Source organism: Diadema setosum, chromosome 14 (genome assembly GCF_964275005.1).
Source record: "Diadema setosum chromosome 14, eeDiaSeto1, whole genome shotgun sequence".
Taxonomy (NCBI): Eukaryota; Metazoa; Echinodermata; class Echinoidea; order Diadematoida; family Diadematidae; genus Diadema; species Diadema setosum.
The window spans coordinates 25719166-25737310 of NC_092698.1; the positions used below are offsets into that span (position 1 = coordinate 25719166).

General features: G+C 40.0%; 1 protein-coding gene across 1 annotated transcript in view; it reads left to right on the forward strand.

Moving 5' to 3' along the window:
* The window catches only part of LOC140238245 (kinesin-like protein KIF23), a 57300-nt gene that overhangs the window by 31131 nt on the left and 8024 nt on the right, over nucleotides 1-18145 (forward strand). Inside the window, exon 22 of the mRNA XM_072318181.1 lies at nucleotides 11470-11537. Coding sequence (XP_072174282.1) covers nucleotides 11470-11537 — 68 coding nt within the window. The remainder of the gene's footprint in view (nucleotides 1-11469; nucleotides 11538-18145) is intronic.

Sequence of the window (18145 nt, forward strand, 5' to 3'; positions counted from 1 at the left end):
CAGAATGCATCCTTGCATGCAAAATCAAATTTTCTTTGTGTCCTGACATGAGAATGTACATACTGTAGTATCCTCCCTGATCTATCCTTAGAACCTACCTGATTTTTTATTTGTTAGTGAATGTTGGCAGCCTTGTAGTAGGATAATATCTGAATATATTTTTTTGAATTCAATATATACATGCTCAAGTGTGTGCATTGTGGATGGTGTGCAATTATATTTATACTATATGTAGGTGTACATTGTAAATGTTTAGGAATCAGTTGACTTACAGAAATACATGCATTTATATATCAGGCCTTGTGATTGCGAAAAGGTGACAGAGATTTTTTGTTTTGTTCATGTGTTTTTATGGGGGGAGTACTCATTATAATATGTTTAGGAGTCGGCTGCTGACTAAGGAATACAGTATGTATGCATTTCAATATGTATCAGACCTTATCATTGTGAAAAGGTGACTCATATTTTGTTTTCTTCATGTGTTTTTATGGGGGGGGGGTTATTGGTTTGTCACTTTAAGAAACGTATCATAAGATTAATAGTACTGGCAAGAGCACGTTTTTGTGCTTTGACCATTGAATTACTCTTTCAAGGGTGACGGAAAAAGTGATCCGACTGAAAAGCCATCATAAATGCTGCGTGGAATCACATCAGAAGAATTTTTTTTTTTTTTTTTTTTTTTTTTTTTACACTCTCCTTTCCAAAGTGATTCGAGATCTTTGTTAGAATAAACCCTGGACAGCATTTCACATATGTCATCGTTGCATGCGTACCCTAACTATCCCATTAGCTCTTGAAACATCAGAAAAGAAAGACCTAATGATTCATGTTTCACACCTACTTTGTATGGTGTGACTTTTGCCTGTGGAGAAAATCCATAGTTTCCTTGGGCTGGAAGCTACTTCAGAAATGTGCAAAACAATTATCATCAGCGACACTTCTGAGGAGCACGTGATGATGAAGATGATTTATCAGGTGACCAGGACGTAATTTAGTGGGGAAAGATTAGAAGCCGAAGGAGATGTGATCCAAAGAGGAGGAAGGGGAGATGATTGAGATGTATGTGGATGCGTAGGCGTTTGATTTTCTTTTTTTTTTTTTGCGCTTTGACAATAAAGGAAGGACATTGTCCCTGTGATAAATTGTCCCTATGGGCAGCCAATTATTAAGTCTTGAGTTGACCTACTTTGCTAGACAGTCTGCTGCAATTCCACACTGGCTTGAATGAAGAGAGTCATATCCAACAGAAAGAATGTTGCAGGTTACATTAAGATAGATTTTACATCTAATCTAGGTTAGCTCTTTTTATCTGAGTCAACTTTATTAAAGGTGGTGTGAAAGTGCACTTCAAAGGGAAGCTCTAACCAATACACAAGTTGGTTGGCATTTAAAAAAAAAGAAAAGAAAATCTAAGCCAAATACATCTGTAGGGTAGTATATGTTTTTCATAAAATCAGACTAAAAATAGTTTTATTAGAATTCAAAGCTTCAGATATTTCACATTCTGATGGTCTTTTCCTCAAAACTCTCCATTACTCTACGTTGGTTACCATGGAAATGTGAAAAGTGTTTTACATGTACTTCGTACTGTGATGATAAAAGTACATTGTATGTAAATAATGGAAACATTGACCTCATTTGTACTAAGCAAAAAGGGGGTTCTGAAGCCTCTTATTGCAGCCTCGAGCAGCCTTCAAGCTCAGGTTAAACAGACAGAATTAAAAAAAAAGGAGATCCAGTCAGGTCCAATCAGGTCAGATTCTGAAACCACCTACAGGGGGGTGGTTTCAAAGCCTGCTATAGCAGCCTCAAAGAGACTCGGCTGCGGTGTAGATGCTAGGGGGTTTGAGAAACCGCTTTTTTGCCAACCTGGAAGTTATCACTAAAAATCATCACCAGCTAACGTATTTAAGGGAACCAGCCGTTATGACCAACAGCCACTGATGAATGCCACACAAATTGCACTCTTTCGCACTCAATCACGTTCATGGTTATGTAAGAAATTCAAAAGCCTGCGCCATGTATCAAAGGGGAACTTGGTTACCATGGCCAGTCGCACCTGCTTGGGTGAAACCAGCCCGAGCAGTATAAAAAGACAAGAAGATCCTCGACTGCTTTTATCAGCCAGCTTTCAAACCACCTCGAGGAGGCTCTGAAATCTGCCTGCAGTAAAACGGGGTATTGGTAATTGTGAAAAGCTTCCATGTACAGAGCCAGATTTTGAATTAAAGTCATTCAAGTGTACATGTGTGAATTACTTGATACAAGGGATAAGATCAAACTTTCCTCTAGTGTTTTGTCTGGCCGCGATAAAACTTACACCATCATGTTTGTTTGTTTTGACTCCAGAAATCAGAGTCGACTTCAACGCGGAGTTAGAGTTTTATTGTAAATCGTTATGACTGTAAATGTTATGTCCCTCAGACAACTTGCCCACTTTGTTTGCATACTGCGTGTATACTGTGATGCATATTATGACAGTTGCTTCCACTAAGCTCCAGGGCATTTTGACAGGAGGGTTGAATTGCCCGATGCTTGGCAACAGTTTCCCTTAGGAAGCAGGATGCATTACAGATGTTTGTGACTTTCAGGTCTTTGCTGTCTTTGTTGCATGCTTAAGTATTTGGGGTCATTGTTCTTTTGGTTTTTTTGTTTTTGTTTTTGTTTTATTCCTAAATGAAGTATCAACAAGGATATTTTGTGTGTGATCTGCAGAGTCACTGTCAATGGAATTGACTGCTTGCTGACTCACTGTTTTGTTATCTTTTGTATTTTTCTCCTCCATTGCAATATATTTCTACACATATATTATTGATCTGTATTATACTGAGACCAAGGGATTTTCTGAGGCTCTTTTTTATGAGAGGAGCAGGAATGGTAATAAGTCATACCTCCTGAGTAGGAGAAAGCAAATTATGGGACTAAGATCTGTGATTTAGCAGGGCATTACACATACATGATGACAAATAAATGTGTTTCTGCCTCTCCTATGAATGCCTATTTGTATAAGACTCCAACAGTTTAAACATGTACTAGTATGCAAGTACCTATTCATGATGAATAATATGCCTGATGGTGGGTTTTTATTGCAGTTGCTTTTGGCAAGAGTTTGAGTGAACTGTGTTGCATCCATCACCTATTTTGCTTGTTTTGTAAAAATGAATGGCAATGTATGTAATACATAAATGAAAGAAAGTGTATCCATGAGTGGTATATATGCATCTTTCCCCCCCCCCCTTTTTTTTTACATCAGAAATTGAAAAGTAACATTGACAAAAATCAAATTCTAATAATCTTGAAACAAAGACTTTGTGGTTCAGGCAATGTTGAACACTCAAATGTTAGTGATTTTATTGGCATCTGACATATCTCTGTTAGAAATGAACTTTGCCCATGAAGGCAGCTTCAAGCACTCCTTCAAGACTTTAAAGACAAAAATGAGTGTTGTGTTCAAGAGTAGGGATTGGTTTTGACTTGACTATTGCTAAAAGTAGTAATAATGCTTGCAATTGGCAGTTATACACATGTGCATGCAGACATTTTGCTTGAAATACGATATAGAAAAACTGTTAAAAGGTTTACAGAGCACTTCCATGTCGCACTTCCATTGCAAAGTTTTTATTTGCACTGCCAACCCTGCTACCTTTAACTGCATTGTTTACCTAAATACTCTTCTTTCTTGCTTGTTGTACACTCAGTTTTCTGGCTACCCATTTTTATGCCTTCAGGAGACATTTTGGACTAAAACGACAGAATGCAAGCAAAAAACAGAAAACTGATTGACATTTTAATCTGATCTCCTTCCCTCTTTCCCTACCCCACACTGGCCACACCATCTAACTTGTATTCTCCAGAAGAGGGCGATGGTGGAATTGCGAGTGTGGGAGTCACAACTTTGATACAAAAATATCTAGAATTGGGCAGTGTGTGCTATTAGCCGCATTCATGTGTACAAAATAGCCGGATAACAATCACAATCAAATATCTCTAGATTTTTTTTTTTTTTTTTTTTTTTGCAAGCGTTCACATGGACAGAAAAAGAGGGATAACGATCACAATTTTTGCAAGTGTTCTTGATTACTTGGTATAACTGCTTTCACACAGTCACCGCTGGGTGAATTATCATGAGAATTAATGCAGTTCTAAGTAAATGCAAGATTTCTTGGGATTTGCATCACGATGCTGATCCTGATAATTGGTGGGAATTTTGTGTCCACACAGGCGAAAGTCTTGTGATTTCGATCTTGATGTACGTCTCAAAATTTGTATCCTGTTGATTCGCGTACTTGTAAGTGTGAATCCCTCTGTGTTGTCTGCTAGTCTCTATGCAGTCCCAGTCCCATACTGTGTACATGAGTGGATTCCCTTTCGCCTGGGTCATGGAATTGTGACAGCTTTAGGAGTATTTGGTTTCAAAATTTCTTCTTGAACCTGTCTGGTTTGCTAATCATCAGCTAGTTGAGGGAGTTAAAACCATCCCACAACACACACATAACAAGGATGCTTTAAAATCAGAGACAGGGCAATGATGTTTCATGTGTAAGGTAAAACTTGTGAAGGACAATTTAGCTTTTATTTTGATTGTTTTGAGTTCATCTGGCATCAAGTAGCATGGAAATCTCATCTCAAACAGAAAAATACATTTTGCCCAAAACCAAAAGTTATTCTGAGTGGTGAACAAACAAATAGGAAAGTGTACTCATATTGTTATGGATACAGGTACATTGTATTGTCATTTCTGGGCACTTGATTGTTCCGCGGAGGAATATGTAAATAAAGAGTTCGACAAGATGACCGAGATCGACCAAACACCTTGTTTGAGAGTCTGGGTATTTTTGGTGGTTATGATGGTTCGTTAGGCCAAGTTAACCTCCCGTAACAAATTGGGGGCACGTCACAGGAGTTCGGCAGGGTTTCTGCGGACTTAGGTGATTTGGTCGGGCTTGATATGATCCCAGGAGTGTTTTTTCGTTCTCGCTTGGCCGATGAATTTCGGTGAGTAGCGTGGTGTAGCACTCTATGCTATGTCGTGGACATGGGCGATCGCGATACAGTTTACGTCGCGTCGCGCAACTACGTACAGTACTGTATGTAGTTTGCATCGTGATTGTTACAGTTTACTGTATGTGCAGGTGTTACGATTTGAGAAAACATGATGCGTTTATGGCGTAGTGTGTGTGTGTGTGGACGCGGAGTGATATGTTATACAGTTTGATGTAAATCGGTCGTCTTTCTGTGTCTGCGTGAGGGAAGCACACGTTCGTATTTCTTTCGGGATCGAAAGGGTTAATTTGGCACGTGCGTAGTGTTGAGGATGGTTTAGTCCAGTTATACGCTGCGCGTGTGTAGTGTTTGCGTGGAAACGTTGGTCAAACGTTGGTCGTTGGTCCCGTACGTGGTGGTTCGTGTGTGGTTCAGCATACGGGTTATTCTACGGCGGTTCGTATGTGGTTAAGCATACGGGTTATTCCACGGTGGTTTGTATGTGGTTTAGCATACAGGTGATTTCACGGTGGTTCGTGTGTGGTTTAGCACACGGGTTATTCCACGGTGGTTTGTATGTGGTTTAGCATACAGGTGATTTCACGGTGGTTCGTGTGTGGTATAGCACACAGGTTATTCCACGGTGGTTTGTGTGTGGTTTAGCACACAGGTAATGCCATTGTTGTTCGTGTGTGGTTGAGCACACGGGTTATTTTAAGTCGGTTCGTATGTGGTGTAGCATACGGGTTATTCCCAGTCGGGTCGTGTGTGGTATAGCATACGGGTTATTGTTTATAGTGCGACTGGTTTTCTTCAGTTGAAAAGAGTTTTTCAGCTGGCTGGCTGGTGATAGTCAGGTTTTCTTGTTGCACTATTAACTGTACATTATTGGTGCATAATGGAGAAAGATCAAGAGTTTTCCATTGAGAAGTTTGTGGATTCACCCACAGTTGAGAAGTTGCTAACCTTGAAAAAGGTTGATTTGTTGCGTGTTGCAGAAAACTATAAGGTTCCTGCTGTGAAGAGTACAATGAAAAAGTCAGAGATTACGCAGCAGACAATTAAATTTCTTGTAGATGAAGAAGTATTTCCCCTCCAGGCATTGCGTAGCATATCAGGTAGTCCCCCTGGTGATGTGCAAGGGAGTGTAGAAGTACGTCTGAAAGAGCTTGAGCTTGAGAAAGCGAGAATTGAGTTAGAGAGAGAGAGGGTTTCTCTAGAAAGGGCTCGTCAAGTCGGTGAGAGAGAGTATGGTGTAAGCGTCAGTGGTGGGCATTTTGATATCGCTAAAAATGTCAGAATGGTCCCTGAGTTCGATGAAGGAGATGTGGATAGATATTTCCTGCACTTCGAACAAGTGGCGGATAGCATGGAATGGCCGAAAGAAAAATGGCCTCATCTCTTGCAGACTAAGTTAAAGGGAAAGGCATGTGATGCTTATGCTTCACTGTCGCGCGAAGAGGCTCAGCATTACGCAACAGTAAAAAAGGCAATCATGAACGCGTACGCCTTAGTTCCTGAAGCGTACAGACAGAAATTCAGGAACAGTAGAAAATTAGAGTCACAGTCATTCAGAGAGTTTGCAAAAGTGAAGGAAATTGCCTTCACTCGTTGGCTGCAATCAGTAGGCGTGGCTACTGTTGAAGATTTGCAGGAACTTGTGCTACTAGAGGAGTTTAAGCGTTCACTACCTCAAGAGGTGCGTACACATATTGAGGAACAAAAGGTGAAAACTTTGTCGATAGCTAGTACAATGGCTGACGAGTATACTCTGTCCCGTAGTCATGGAAACAGGTATGTAGGAAGCAAATATGCAGCTCCAAGTCGTCAAAGTGTTGGCAAGACAAATTCTAGCAGTAAGACAGATGTGAAGGTTGGTCTAGTTGTAGAAAATGAGACTGACAAGAAGGGTAGGAACACTGAGAAGCCTATTGTGTGTTTCCATTGTAGGCAACCAGGGCATGTGAAGTCTAATTGTCCCATTCTGAACAAGAAAAAACAGGAAAAAGACAAAGAAAAGAAGTCTCATCCCAATGGATTGGTGAGTCGTTCGGTTGAATCGACAGGTGATAGGTGTGAACAAGTTCAGAGTGTGATTAAGTCAGCTGATCAAGACAAGATTAAGTCTCAGTATGAACCATTCACTTCTGTAGGCTATGTGTCATTGGTAGGGTGTGATGAAGCTAGAAAGGTTACCATCCTGCGAGATACTGGTGCATCCCAGTCATTGATTCTTGACAGTGTTTTACCTTTTGGGCAAACGTCGTCCACAGGCACAAGTGTACTGTTACAAGGAGTAGAAGGAGGTTACGTTGAAGCCCCTCTTCACACAGTCGATTTGCAGTCAGGCCTAGTTTCAGGAAGGGTGAGCCTTGGTGTTAGGAAGTCACTTCCTATGGATGGTGTAGCATTGATATTAGGCAATGATCTTGCAGGAGACAAAGTGACTATTCCAGTGGTCAGTGCAGTCCCTTTGGATAAAGAAGGAAATGAGACAGCTGCATTGGTTCAGGAATTCCCTGAAGTTTTCCCAGCTTGTGTAGTCACACGTTCCATGTCTAGAAAATCAGAGGAGTCTGAAATGAAGGCTAGTCCAGGGGATATCGGTCTAGAAGGGAGTTTCTTCTGTCAGATGGATGATGTAGAAGTAAGTAGAAACGCAGCGTCAAAATCACATGAGGTAGGAGATGAATCTCAGCCTGTAGATGAAACTGATGTTGAGAGAAGTGCAGGTGAGAGTGTGAAGCCATTCATGTGTGTGGTTGGAGAAGAGTTGAATCACACAACAGATGATCAATGTGCTGAACTAGAAAGGAAGTGTTCAAGTGTGAAGCTTAAGAACTCGGATGCACTTCGTGATCTTGACAGGAAATTGGGTCATTTGTCCCATGGTGAGAGAGATGATGTGAAACAGATCATTGCAGATTTTCCGGAGTTGTTTTCAGATGTTCCTGGTCGCACAAGTGTGGTGCAACATGATGTGGATGTTGGGGAGACAGATCCCATCAAGCAGCACCCTTATCGTGCTAACCCAGAGAAGATGCAACATTTGCAGAGTGAGGTGGAGTACATGTTAGAACATAACATTGTAGAACCAAGCACTAGTGCATGGAGTTCACCATGTGTATTAGTTCCCAAGCCGGATGGCTCATATCGCTTTTGCACGGATTATAGGAAGGTGAATTCATGTACCAAATCGGACTGCTTCCCTATTCCAAGAGTCGATGACTGCATCGATCGTATTGGAAAAGCGAGCTATGTAAGCAAGTTTGACCTACTGAAAGGGTATTGGCAGATACCTTTAACACAGAGAGCAAAGGAGATTTCTGCGTTTGTAACTTCAAAGGGCCTTTTCCAGTATACTGTGATGCCGTTTGGGATGAAAAACGCCCCGGCTACATTCCAACGCATGATGAATGAGTTGATTTGTGGATTGGATGGCTGTGAGGTATACATCGATGATGTGGTGGTTTACAGCGATTCTTGGGATGACCATGTGAGAACGGTGAGGGAGTTGTTCAAGCGGTTGTCAGCAGCCAGTCTCACAGTTAACTTGGTGAAAAGTGAGTTTGGGCATAGTGAAGTGCAGTTTCTTGGTCACGTCGTTGGTCATGGTCGAGTTCGTCCCGCAGCGGCTAAAGTCCAAGCAGTCCAAGATGTCCCTGTTCCCAAGACGAGGAAGGAGCTGATGAGATTCATCGGAATGGCCGGATACTACCGTCGCTTCTGCCATAACTTCTCGGATGTTGTGGCACCCTTGACTGATCTCCTGCGGAAGAATGTGAAGTTCCAGTGGTCAGCAGCATGCCAGTCTGCCTTCGACCAAGTGAAGGCGATCCTGTCGAGTGGTCCTGTATTGGCAGCGCCGGACTTCAAGAAAGGCTTCAGCCTAGCTGTCGATGCCAGCGATGTCGGAGCAGGCGCCGTGCTGATGCAAGCTGATGACGATGGAGTGGACAGACCGGTCGGCTACTTCTCAAAGAAGTTCAACGCGCACCAGCGGAAGTATTCTACCGTTGAGAAGGAGACCCTAGCGTTAATTCTTTCGCTCAGCCATTTTGATGTCTACGTGGGCAGCACAACTCAACCCGTTGTTGTGTGGACTGATCACAACCCACTGACATTCGTCAACAGAATGAGAAACAAAAACCAGAGACTGATGCGATGGAGTTTAATCCTACAGGAGTATAACCTTGACATTAAGCACATTCGCGGAAAGGAAAACATTGTCGCAGACGCCCTTTCTCGTGCTTAATTGAGACATCTCAGTATTTTGTCTTGTTGCCAGATGCAACATTTGTGCAAATGTATTTCATGTTTGTAACACTTTCAACAGGTGTAATTTTGTTTTGCAAGTACACAGGACAGTGTGTGTACATCATGTATATGTACAAGTGGTACATGTATGCATCTTGCATACACTATAATTGTGATGCCAACAGCATGAATGGCACTTTGAATGTGTAAATAACAACATGGAAGTATCTTCAGACATGTTTGTGTTAATAAGGAAACACAGCAAGCTATATTTGTGCTTTGAGTCACTCAACAAAAGGAGACACTATGAAGGCTGTTTTAAGTTATGCTAGCCATCAACAGTTGTCAAGAATGTGAGTTGTTGGTAAATTGATTTCAAACAGGTAGTGTCGCTGTTTGTATAGAGAATGTGGTGTATCGAGTAATGTAGGTACAGTTCAGGTACTTGAAGTTTCATACTTGTACATGTACAGGTATTGGTTAAATTTGTTGTGGCATATTATATCCTAAGTTTATTGGATGTTGCCTTTTGGATTTAATTAGCATGTATACTGTATTAGGTACAGAAATTATATAGTTATACATGTACAAAGCTTTTGCTCATTATTATAGCTCAATCATTGCCTTGGCAAAGGTGTTCAGTATTTCACATTTGATCCAACATACCAACAGGCATATATTTAAGCTGACTGTGTTATACCAGGATGTATACAGGCAGGTATACACTCACTTATTAAGTTTAGGTGTACACACAGGTTATCATCAAGTATATCTCATTCAAGTTCATTTCAGTATTTCACATTTGATCCAACATACCAACAGGCATATATTTAAGCTGACTGTGTTATACCAGGATGTATACAGGCAGGTATACACTCACTTATTAAGTTTAGGTGTACACACAGGTTATCATCAAGTATATCTCATTCAAGTTCATTTGATGCCTTGTCAGGCAGGTCATACTTTTGGTGTTTTGTATGTTGACAGGAAAGTTTTCAGAAACATAATTAGGGTATATGACATTTGTTGATATCTTGACATTTCAATAGATGCTGACACAACGTCTACAGGTATATGCAAGTCACATAGCATGGAATATGATGTTTTGGTTTTAGGTTGTAATATGATTACAACAGTTGGATTATATGCAGTTACTTCTTGAAGAGATGACGTGTCTATGATCTTCGTACACAGGTTAATCATTATGACAGTGTAAAATTGACTTATATGTATGTTCTAATGAGGAAACCATCTGATTTTGGTACAACGTGTATTGTTTGTATGCATGACATGATTGCATAAAGGTTAAGGTGTTGAGAAAATTAACATTGCAGTATTCAGTGTTGCACAATTACATGCAATTCTAGTATGCTGTAACTCACAAGCAGCAGTATAACTCACGAGAGTGTTAGTTTGGTACACGTTGAATGGTACTAAAGTCATACATGTTTTATCACAGGTTGTGATAATGATATACTAGTAGCCATAGCATACTTCGTTTATGTGTTCTTATAATGATGCAACCATGGTAAATTCATGGAGTTATGAGTGTGAATTGGAAGAGGAATGTACAATGCTGTTCCAAAATATTGTGCCAACGTACATAGAGTCCATTTGTGTTAAAACGTTAAATGCACTCTTTTAGGGGGGAAGTGTTATGGATACAGGTACATTGTATTGTCATTTCTGGGCACTTGATTGTTCCGCGGAGGAATATGTAAATAAAGAGTTCGACAAGATGACCGAGATCGACCAAACACCTTGTTTGAGAGTCTGGGTATTTTTGGTGGTTATGATGGTTCGTTAGGCCAAGTTAACCTCCGTAACAATATGCATTCCATTTCCGTTATATTTATTGACAGAAGTTTTACATGTAGCTATAGTACACAAAGTAAAACTGTTGAGGAATAAAGAAGTTTTAGTACCGCTTCGTACGGCTACAGCGTAGGTCATCGCCATGTTAACTTTACAGGAAGTTTTTGTCTGTCCAGCGCTTTCTTTGTAACTAATGTCAGTCAATGTTTATGAGCAGAGATGTTTTACAGTACGTATGTTATTGACAAAGTATTCAATGTGATGTGAGAATGATATCTGATTCTTCTTTTTTTTTTCATCTTTTGCTTAAAAAATGCATTTTTTAAATTGTTATCCATTTTTCTCACTCTTTCTTACAGTTTAAAGGAAAATGAAATGATAATGAAATTTGCATACCTTGTGATTCCTTTTCAGTGTGCCGTTGGAATAGAGCACCGTGCTGGTCAGCCCATGCTTGCAGCCGTTCACACAGTGACCAACAAGTGAGTTGACTTACTTTTACCTCTTGTATTTCACTCTCTCTAGTCATCCCTCTCACACAGCCTTGTGTAAGTGACACACTCACACACAGACATGCACACACAGACACACACACACACAATATATATATATATATATATATATATATATGCTTTGATAAAGTGTCTTGTCAGGGCCCTTATAATGGTAGTTCTTTTTCATTGAAACGAGCTTTTCCAAACTGTATTTCTCACGCTTGAGATTGTGGCCTGTAATAGGAAGTGAAAATCAGAGCAGAATGAGATGTTCCATGACCTTATACAGTCAAACCTTACTTTTGCTTTCACCCAGGGAAGACTTAAATAGTGAATTTTGTGTAGAGACAGGTTCACAAGCTACTGTAAAACACAATATTTTCACGGCATGAAATATTCGCGAGTTGCCTCTAACATTGAATGTATATAGTGTGGACAAGAACTTTTGCATGCATTTTAATTTCACGAATCTTGGCTCTCGCGAAATTTGCAAAATTAAAATGCACACAAACATTTCTCATTTTACAGCATGCACATGGTGCATACTTCTTATTTTGCAAATAATGCAGATTTTGGTATCTTTACGTGTGAATGTGTTTGTTTGTACACACGTGTGTATCTTATTGTGACTTTGTGAGTGCTCTATTTTCAAACTGTAAAGATTGTTTACAGTGATGTGTTTTCATTCTAGATATTTGCCACAGAAGTTCTACTGAGCACTGCATTATTCCAAGGCAATCTCAGTATGGTATTGAGTGTGTTGTGTAGCTGGATGTAAATACTGATGATACTATGATGAGATGCAAATTACTAAAGAAGAGGAAGTTTAGAACTACATTCAATATCTGTAGTCATTCATTTGTTTATTTGTTGCTCTATCTATCCATGGCATACATACTGATGTGCGCAGTAACGAGAAACAAAGTCTGTCGCAAATCAGTGCCAAGCCAAGCTGATAGAGGTGCAAACACTAAACAGGAAATAGGGATTTTTTTTTTTTTTTTTTTTAAGGTGACTCATCCCAAATTTGCGTGCTGATTGATGTATTCCCCCCCTAACCGTGTTGTAACTCTAGTGTGGGAAGCAGGGTCCGGTCAGACTGTCAACCACACGGTTGAACTTGCCCCTATACCGAACCCTTGGCAACAAGCCACTGTCTTACCACCTCATTGGAGGACAAGGGACGGGGAGGGGGCTGTCGCGTTGCCATCCGACAGTTTCGTGCCGCGACCTCTCTGCCAGAGTTTGTCTGTGCTTTGCTGTTTGTTTGCGTGCCTTGTTGGCTGCGGTTTACAAAGTTTCTAGGGTCCCATGTGCGTGTAACGCACCTCTTTTCTCTTTTCTTCTTCCTTTTTTTTTTTTTTTAAACTATGATTTTGTTTTTGAGACTGTGGGGAAAGCATTAGTTCCAGACTATCAGTTGCTATTCCCTGTCTTGGGTAATAACAAATTAGAGTTGACTGGAGGTTGCCATGGCAACTACCTTGGCATCACATGCATTGACACCACTTTTGACACAAATTATTGATTTTGTGAAAGTAGTCAATAGGAGCTGATCTGTCCACTAGTTAAAGTTAAAATCTTACTTTTCAGTGGTTTTATACCCCTCATATCTTGTATGTTTGTCCATCTGTCTTGTCTGTCTGTCTCTCTCTCTGTCTCTCTCTCTCTCTCTCTATTTTCATGTGTCTGTCATTCCTGTATGGTTGTACAACTTGTATGTTGTTGGCAGTATGGTGTGAATGGTGAAATTAGATGCTATCCCTTCTTAGTTGCTAGGCATGCTAAAATAGTAACAAACAACAAAAAAGTTGATATACATTATATGGATAATGAAATATCAATATTGAAATGAAGAAAAAAATATGAAAAAAGAAATGATATACAGAAATTAATTGGAGGAAAATAATTCCTTTATGGCAAATATAATCAAATGTCAATTTCAGGGTCAGTGGTCAGCAACATCAATTAGCTACATTGTACAATGTGGTACGTAATGTAACTGAAGGACAATTCCTACATTACATGGCACTTCATTAACATGATTGTGTGATAATGTGAAGGCATTCCAGTTGACTGTTTACTCCCATCAAATTGCTGTAAAAAAAAAAAAAAAAAAAAGTTTTCTGTAAGGTCTCATACATGTAGTGATCTTACCTCCCTGATTGCTATCACATAATCTCCTATGAGGGAGATTAAAGGGATGGTATAGCATTGGGGGAGATTAAAGGGATGGTATAGTATTGGGGGCAATGAGGATTGGGCTTTTAACCTTTTGCGAGATATCAAGAAACCTCATATGAAATAGTACAGAGCATACCATTCTAAGAAGAATTCACAGTTTATTTGATGAAAATTGGTTTTGGAATACCTGAGACATCCAAAAACAAAATAAAACAAAGTGGTCATAAAATAATAAAAGATGAGTCCCACCTTATATTAGGATCGCTCTGTTTTGGATATCTCAGCCATTTCAAAACCAGTTTTCATCGAATAGAAAATTGAATTTCTCTTGGAATTACATGCTCTTTCACATTTTATAAGAGGTTTCTCACTATCTTACCCCCCCCCCCCCCAAAAAAAAAAGAGAAAAGAAAAGAAAAGAAAAAATGTTAGAAATCTGAAGTTTATACAAAATTTGTAGGTCTCAACCAAAACTATACAATCCCTTTAACAGCTTCATTTGCCAATGCATTTGTATTGTTACTGACTGCTTTAGTCAGGATTTTCTGGCATTTTAGAACTATTGATGAAATAATGAAGTATTGTATATATCTGTCTTGTCTTGTCATTGAGAGGAGGGAAGACACACACACAGTAGAAAAACAACAAAAAGAAACATATTATGCATAATGTTGATTGATGACAGCATCAGTGTCCCATCATGTAGTCCATTAGTACAGTCCATATTAAAGTGTACAGTAACCCAGCAAGACAATCTGAAAGGGTACACCCAAAGAAACACATGGAATTTTGTGGTTCTCCAGAGGCATACTTCCACCCCAACCATCACCATGGTAACCAAAATACTGTGTGATGTCATGCTGACAACCTGGCCATTAGAAGTCAATCTGTACTGCAATTGTCATATGAATTCTTAAGCAACTCTTCCCAATCCCCAATTACCACATGCACGAGGTCGTTGCCATGTTTGGTCTTCTCCCACTTTCAAGAGCTCAGTTCACTAAAACCGCTCTCCCGTTGCCATGGTGAAAATCATCCCCGCACTGTTGAGTGCTTTTCTTCACTTTTTCTTCTTTTTTTTTTTTTTTTGTCATGGTGATGAATTGTCTATGTCATTCTCTCATGGGGGGGGGGGGGGGGAGTGGGGATGGTTCTGTGGCAAAAAAAAAAAATAATAATAATAAAAATCATGGTTTAGGCCAAGGGGGTTTTATTGCCAAGGTGAATTGTCAGCGGGGATAGGGTGAGTGGGTGAGACCAATGTTTCACTCACCTATACAGGGGAAGGAGGTCGCAATTTCTATGAGGCCAGGAGGAGGTAGCATGGAAGACGGAGAATTCAGAACGAAAGAAGAATAGCACAATCAGTGACTGACTGTCAATTGCACGACAGCGCTGAGGAAAATATAAAAGAAGCGCAAGCATGTGGTGCACAATAAGGTTGAGAAATGCGAAAAAGGAGCACAATGCCTTTAGTGAGTATGCAATGAAAGGGGGGGGGGGAGAGAATGGGTGAAATATTAAGTAGGTGGCAAGTGGGAGTAGACACAGAGAAGAAAATCGGATGTAGAATACATGAGGGGTAAGAGAGGAGGACAGTTCAAAGAGAATTGAGATGAGAATTCATCAGTATGGAGAAAAAATCACAGAGAGAACAAAAATTGATGAGCGAGAGATTCCAAGGAAAAGAAGCCTGCCTACTCACTGTCATTGTCACAATTAGTTTATTGACCTTGTCCTGTTTCTCTGTGTTAAACATTTTAGTGGGGTTTTTTTTTCAACTCTTTGCACATAATATGTGCGAAGAGTTTTAAGAAAATGGTGTAGAAATTTATTAGAAGAACATGATTTTTTTATTTAGTACTATTAGTACTATTTTTTGTATTGATCCCATGGGACCAAAAATATGCAAAATTCATCTTACCCACCTGAGTGTTAAAAAATAACTCCCACAAATATTACACTTTTACAGTGGTTTGTAGATGAAAAATGGTGAAAATGCTAAACAAGAATTTGTTGATTATTCATGAGAAAGCAGCCATAATTGGACATAAGGAAGAGAAATGAATTATCATTCAGCACAGTCCTAAGGGAGGGGACCATTCACATCTGAGTTTTGTATTGTTTTAAGTTTGAGATGAATTCCACTGCAAGCATTTTTTCAATATGGGGGGGGGGGGGTAGTTAAACTGTATCAGGACAACCCCCCCCCCCCCCCCCCCTTAAATACCATTTCAAGAATTGATGGGGTTAGAGTAAAGATTACAAATGTAGGTTAGGAATTTGGGTTAGGGTTAGGATTAGGTTCAGGATTAACCCGTTGAGGACGAGTCCCGAGTATACTCGGGCAGGTGTCTATGAGAAATGAGTGTTGTAGCAAAATCAAAACGTCCTCAACAGGTTAAGATTAGGGCGAGAAAAAGGGGGTCTTGGGTAATTGTCCAGGGGGTAATTGTCCTAGAATCAGTTACTGTCACTTTCTCTTCTTTCCAGTGGACTCTTATACTCACATTTAAAGATTCTCAAGATATATATTTTCAAATAGCCTGAGACTTTGTAATGAATTTACTGGTAATGTTGTATAATTTGGGCACTGTCATTAAATCCACACAGCAGAGCCCGTCAGAGTGCTCCGTCATGTTTCAAATGCATTTTTATACTAGTATACCCTACATATTCATGGCAGCTAGGCTGGGCGCGAGAGGTGTCGAGCATGGGCCATTGAGTTGGAATATCGTAAACGTTTCGAGTGAGAAATGCACCTGTGCTGGGGAGGGGGAGGGAGCGGGGGCGAGAAGATGGGGAGGGGGATGTGTTTTGTCGAGTGGGAAGGGGAAGCAGGGGAGGATAACAGGAAACGCGACACAGACTGATAATTCTTTGTGGTGCAGGTGCAAGCCGCAGTCCCAGGTTATGCGGAGGACTTGGAAAGAGAGTGAATGAACGCTGCTGCTACAGCAGATTTAGCACAATTCTCATCAGAGCCGAATTTTTAAGCACTGTGCTGTAAACTTATAATTCAAGGAAAGGGGTTACTCGTTGTTAGGCTTTGTCAGTGAGTGCACTACAGGAGTTATGACCCTGCAGTTTTCAACATTATAGACTTTCTTTTTTCATTACTCACACTCCAGTAGAAGGGAACATCGCTGCTAGTCAACCATTTTTTTGATAAGTTGTAAGGAAATTCTGCAAGGGGGTTAGCTATCATTAATTTTAGATATAGAAAAAAAATTGCAGAAATATTGGAACATGATTACAGTGGAATCAGCATCTTTCCCTCATTTTAGCTCTTTGTAATGAGCTTTCTCATTTTCTCATCTTCTCAGATTTGTCAAATGTCTCAGTGTAATCTTAAGACTTAATTGGCATTTCCCAGCTGTGCCTCTGGCTTCATCTACTTTCATGCTATACTGTTATCATCCCAGTACCCGAAGAAGATTCTGTATGCTATTGCAGTGCTCAGATCTCCTTCTTATCCCCCCATGTGTGTATTTTCTGGTGTAACATTTTCAACTCATTTAAATTGGAATCTGCATTTTTGTTGCTGTCTTATGGCTATCAGTTTTCTGTTGCTATGTGACTAATGCCAACATGTCTGTTTCCTGTCTTGTCTTAAATACATCCAGCCTAAAAATGACATCCTCTCATTTCTCAGAAGTCTACCTCATCCTAACTCCGAGCCACCATCTTAAAATCCTGATTGGGCGATTAGATCGAATGATAGAAATGAATTAAAGCATAATATCAGATTCATCAGAAAATGTACATACTGTACATGCACGATCTGGTTTCAAAAAGAAGAGGCTGCTTTGAGATTGATCGTGCATGGGATTTGTTGGATTTTAGCTCTCTGTATGCTAACTAGGGAATGATGGGAGGACTCTGGTCCAGCTGTGTTTACTTCCTGTGAGCTTCAACCAAAAAATAGTCAGATGCCATCCACTTTGCTCTGCTGGTGATGGGTTTTCTGCCTGATATTTATGTTTGTGTTTTGGTTGTTTTTTTTTTTTTAACATAAATGATGCATGCGTTATGGATACCAATGAACCACAAACCTGTGAGGCTTCCTTGATATACTTTTTGCTCGAACGTGCATGCAGTTCTGGGATGATGTTCAAGATCAGTTAATTGCCATTTTTTTGATGGTCTCTTCTAAGTTGTGATTATGTCCCAAGCCAGGCCTTGCCCCCAGCGATAACATCCATCAGTTGTGCACAAAAGCTGACACGAATTCTAGACGACCCTTCCCGATGACAGTATGTGACAAATCTGGGATTACCAGTGGGATGCCATGGGTTGATTAGCATACTTTGGCATGAAGTTATATTCGTCTTTTTTCTTCTTCTTGTGTTTTTTGGGTTGTTTTTTTTTTTTTAAAGGAAGAAGAGCAATCCATCATCTTTGAGATGTTA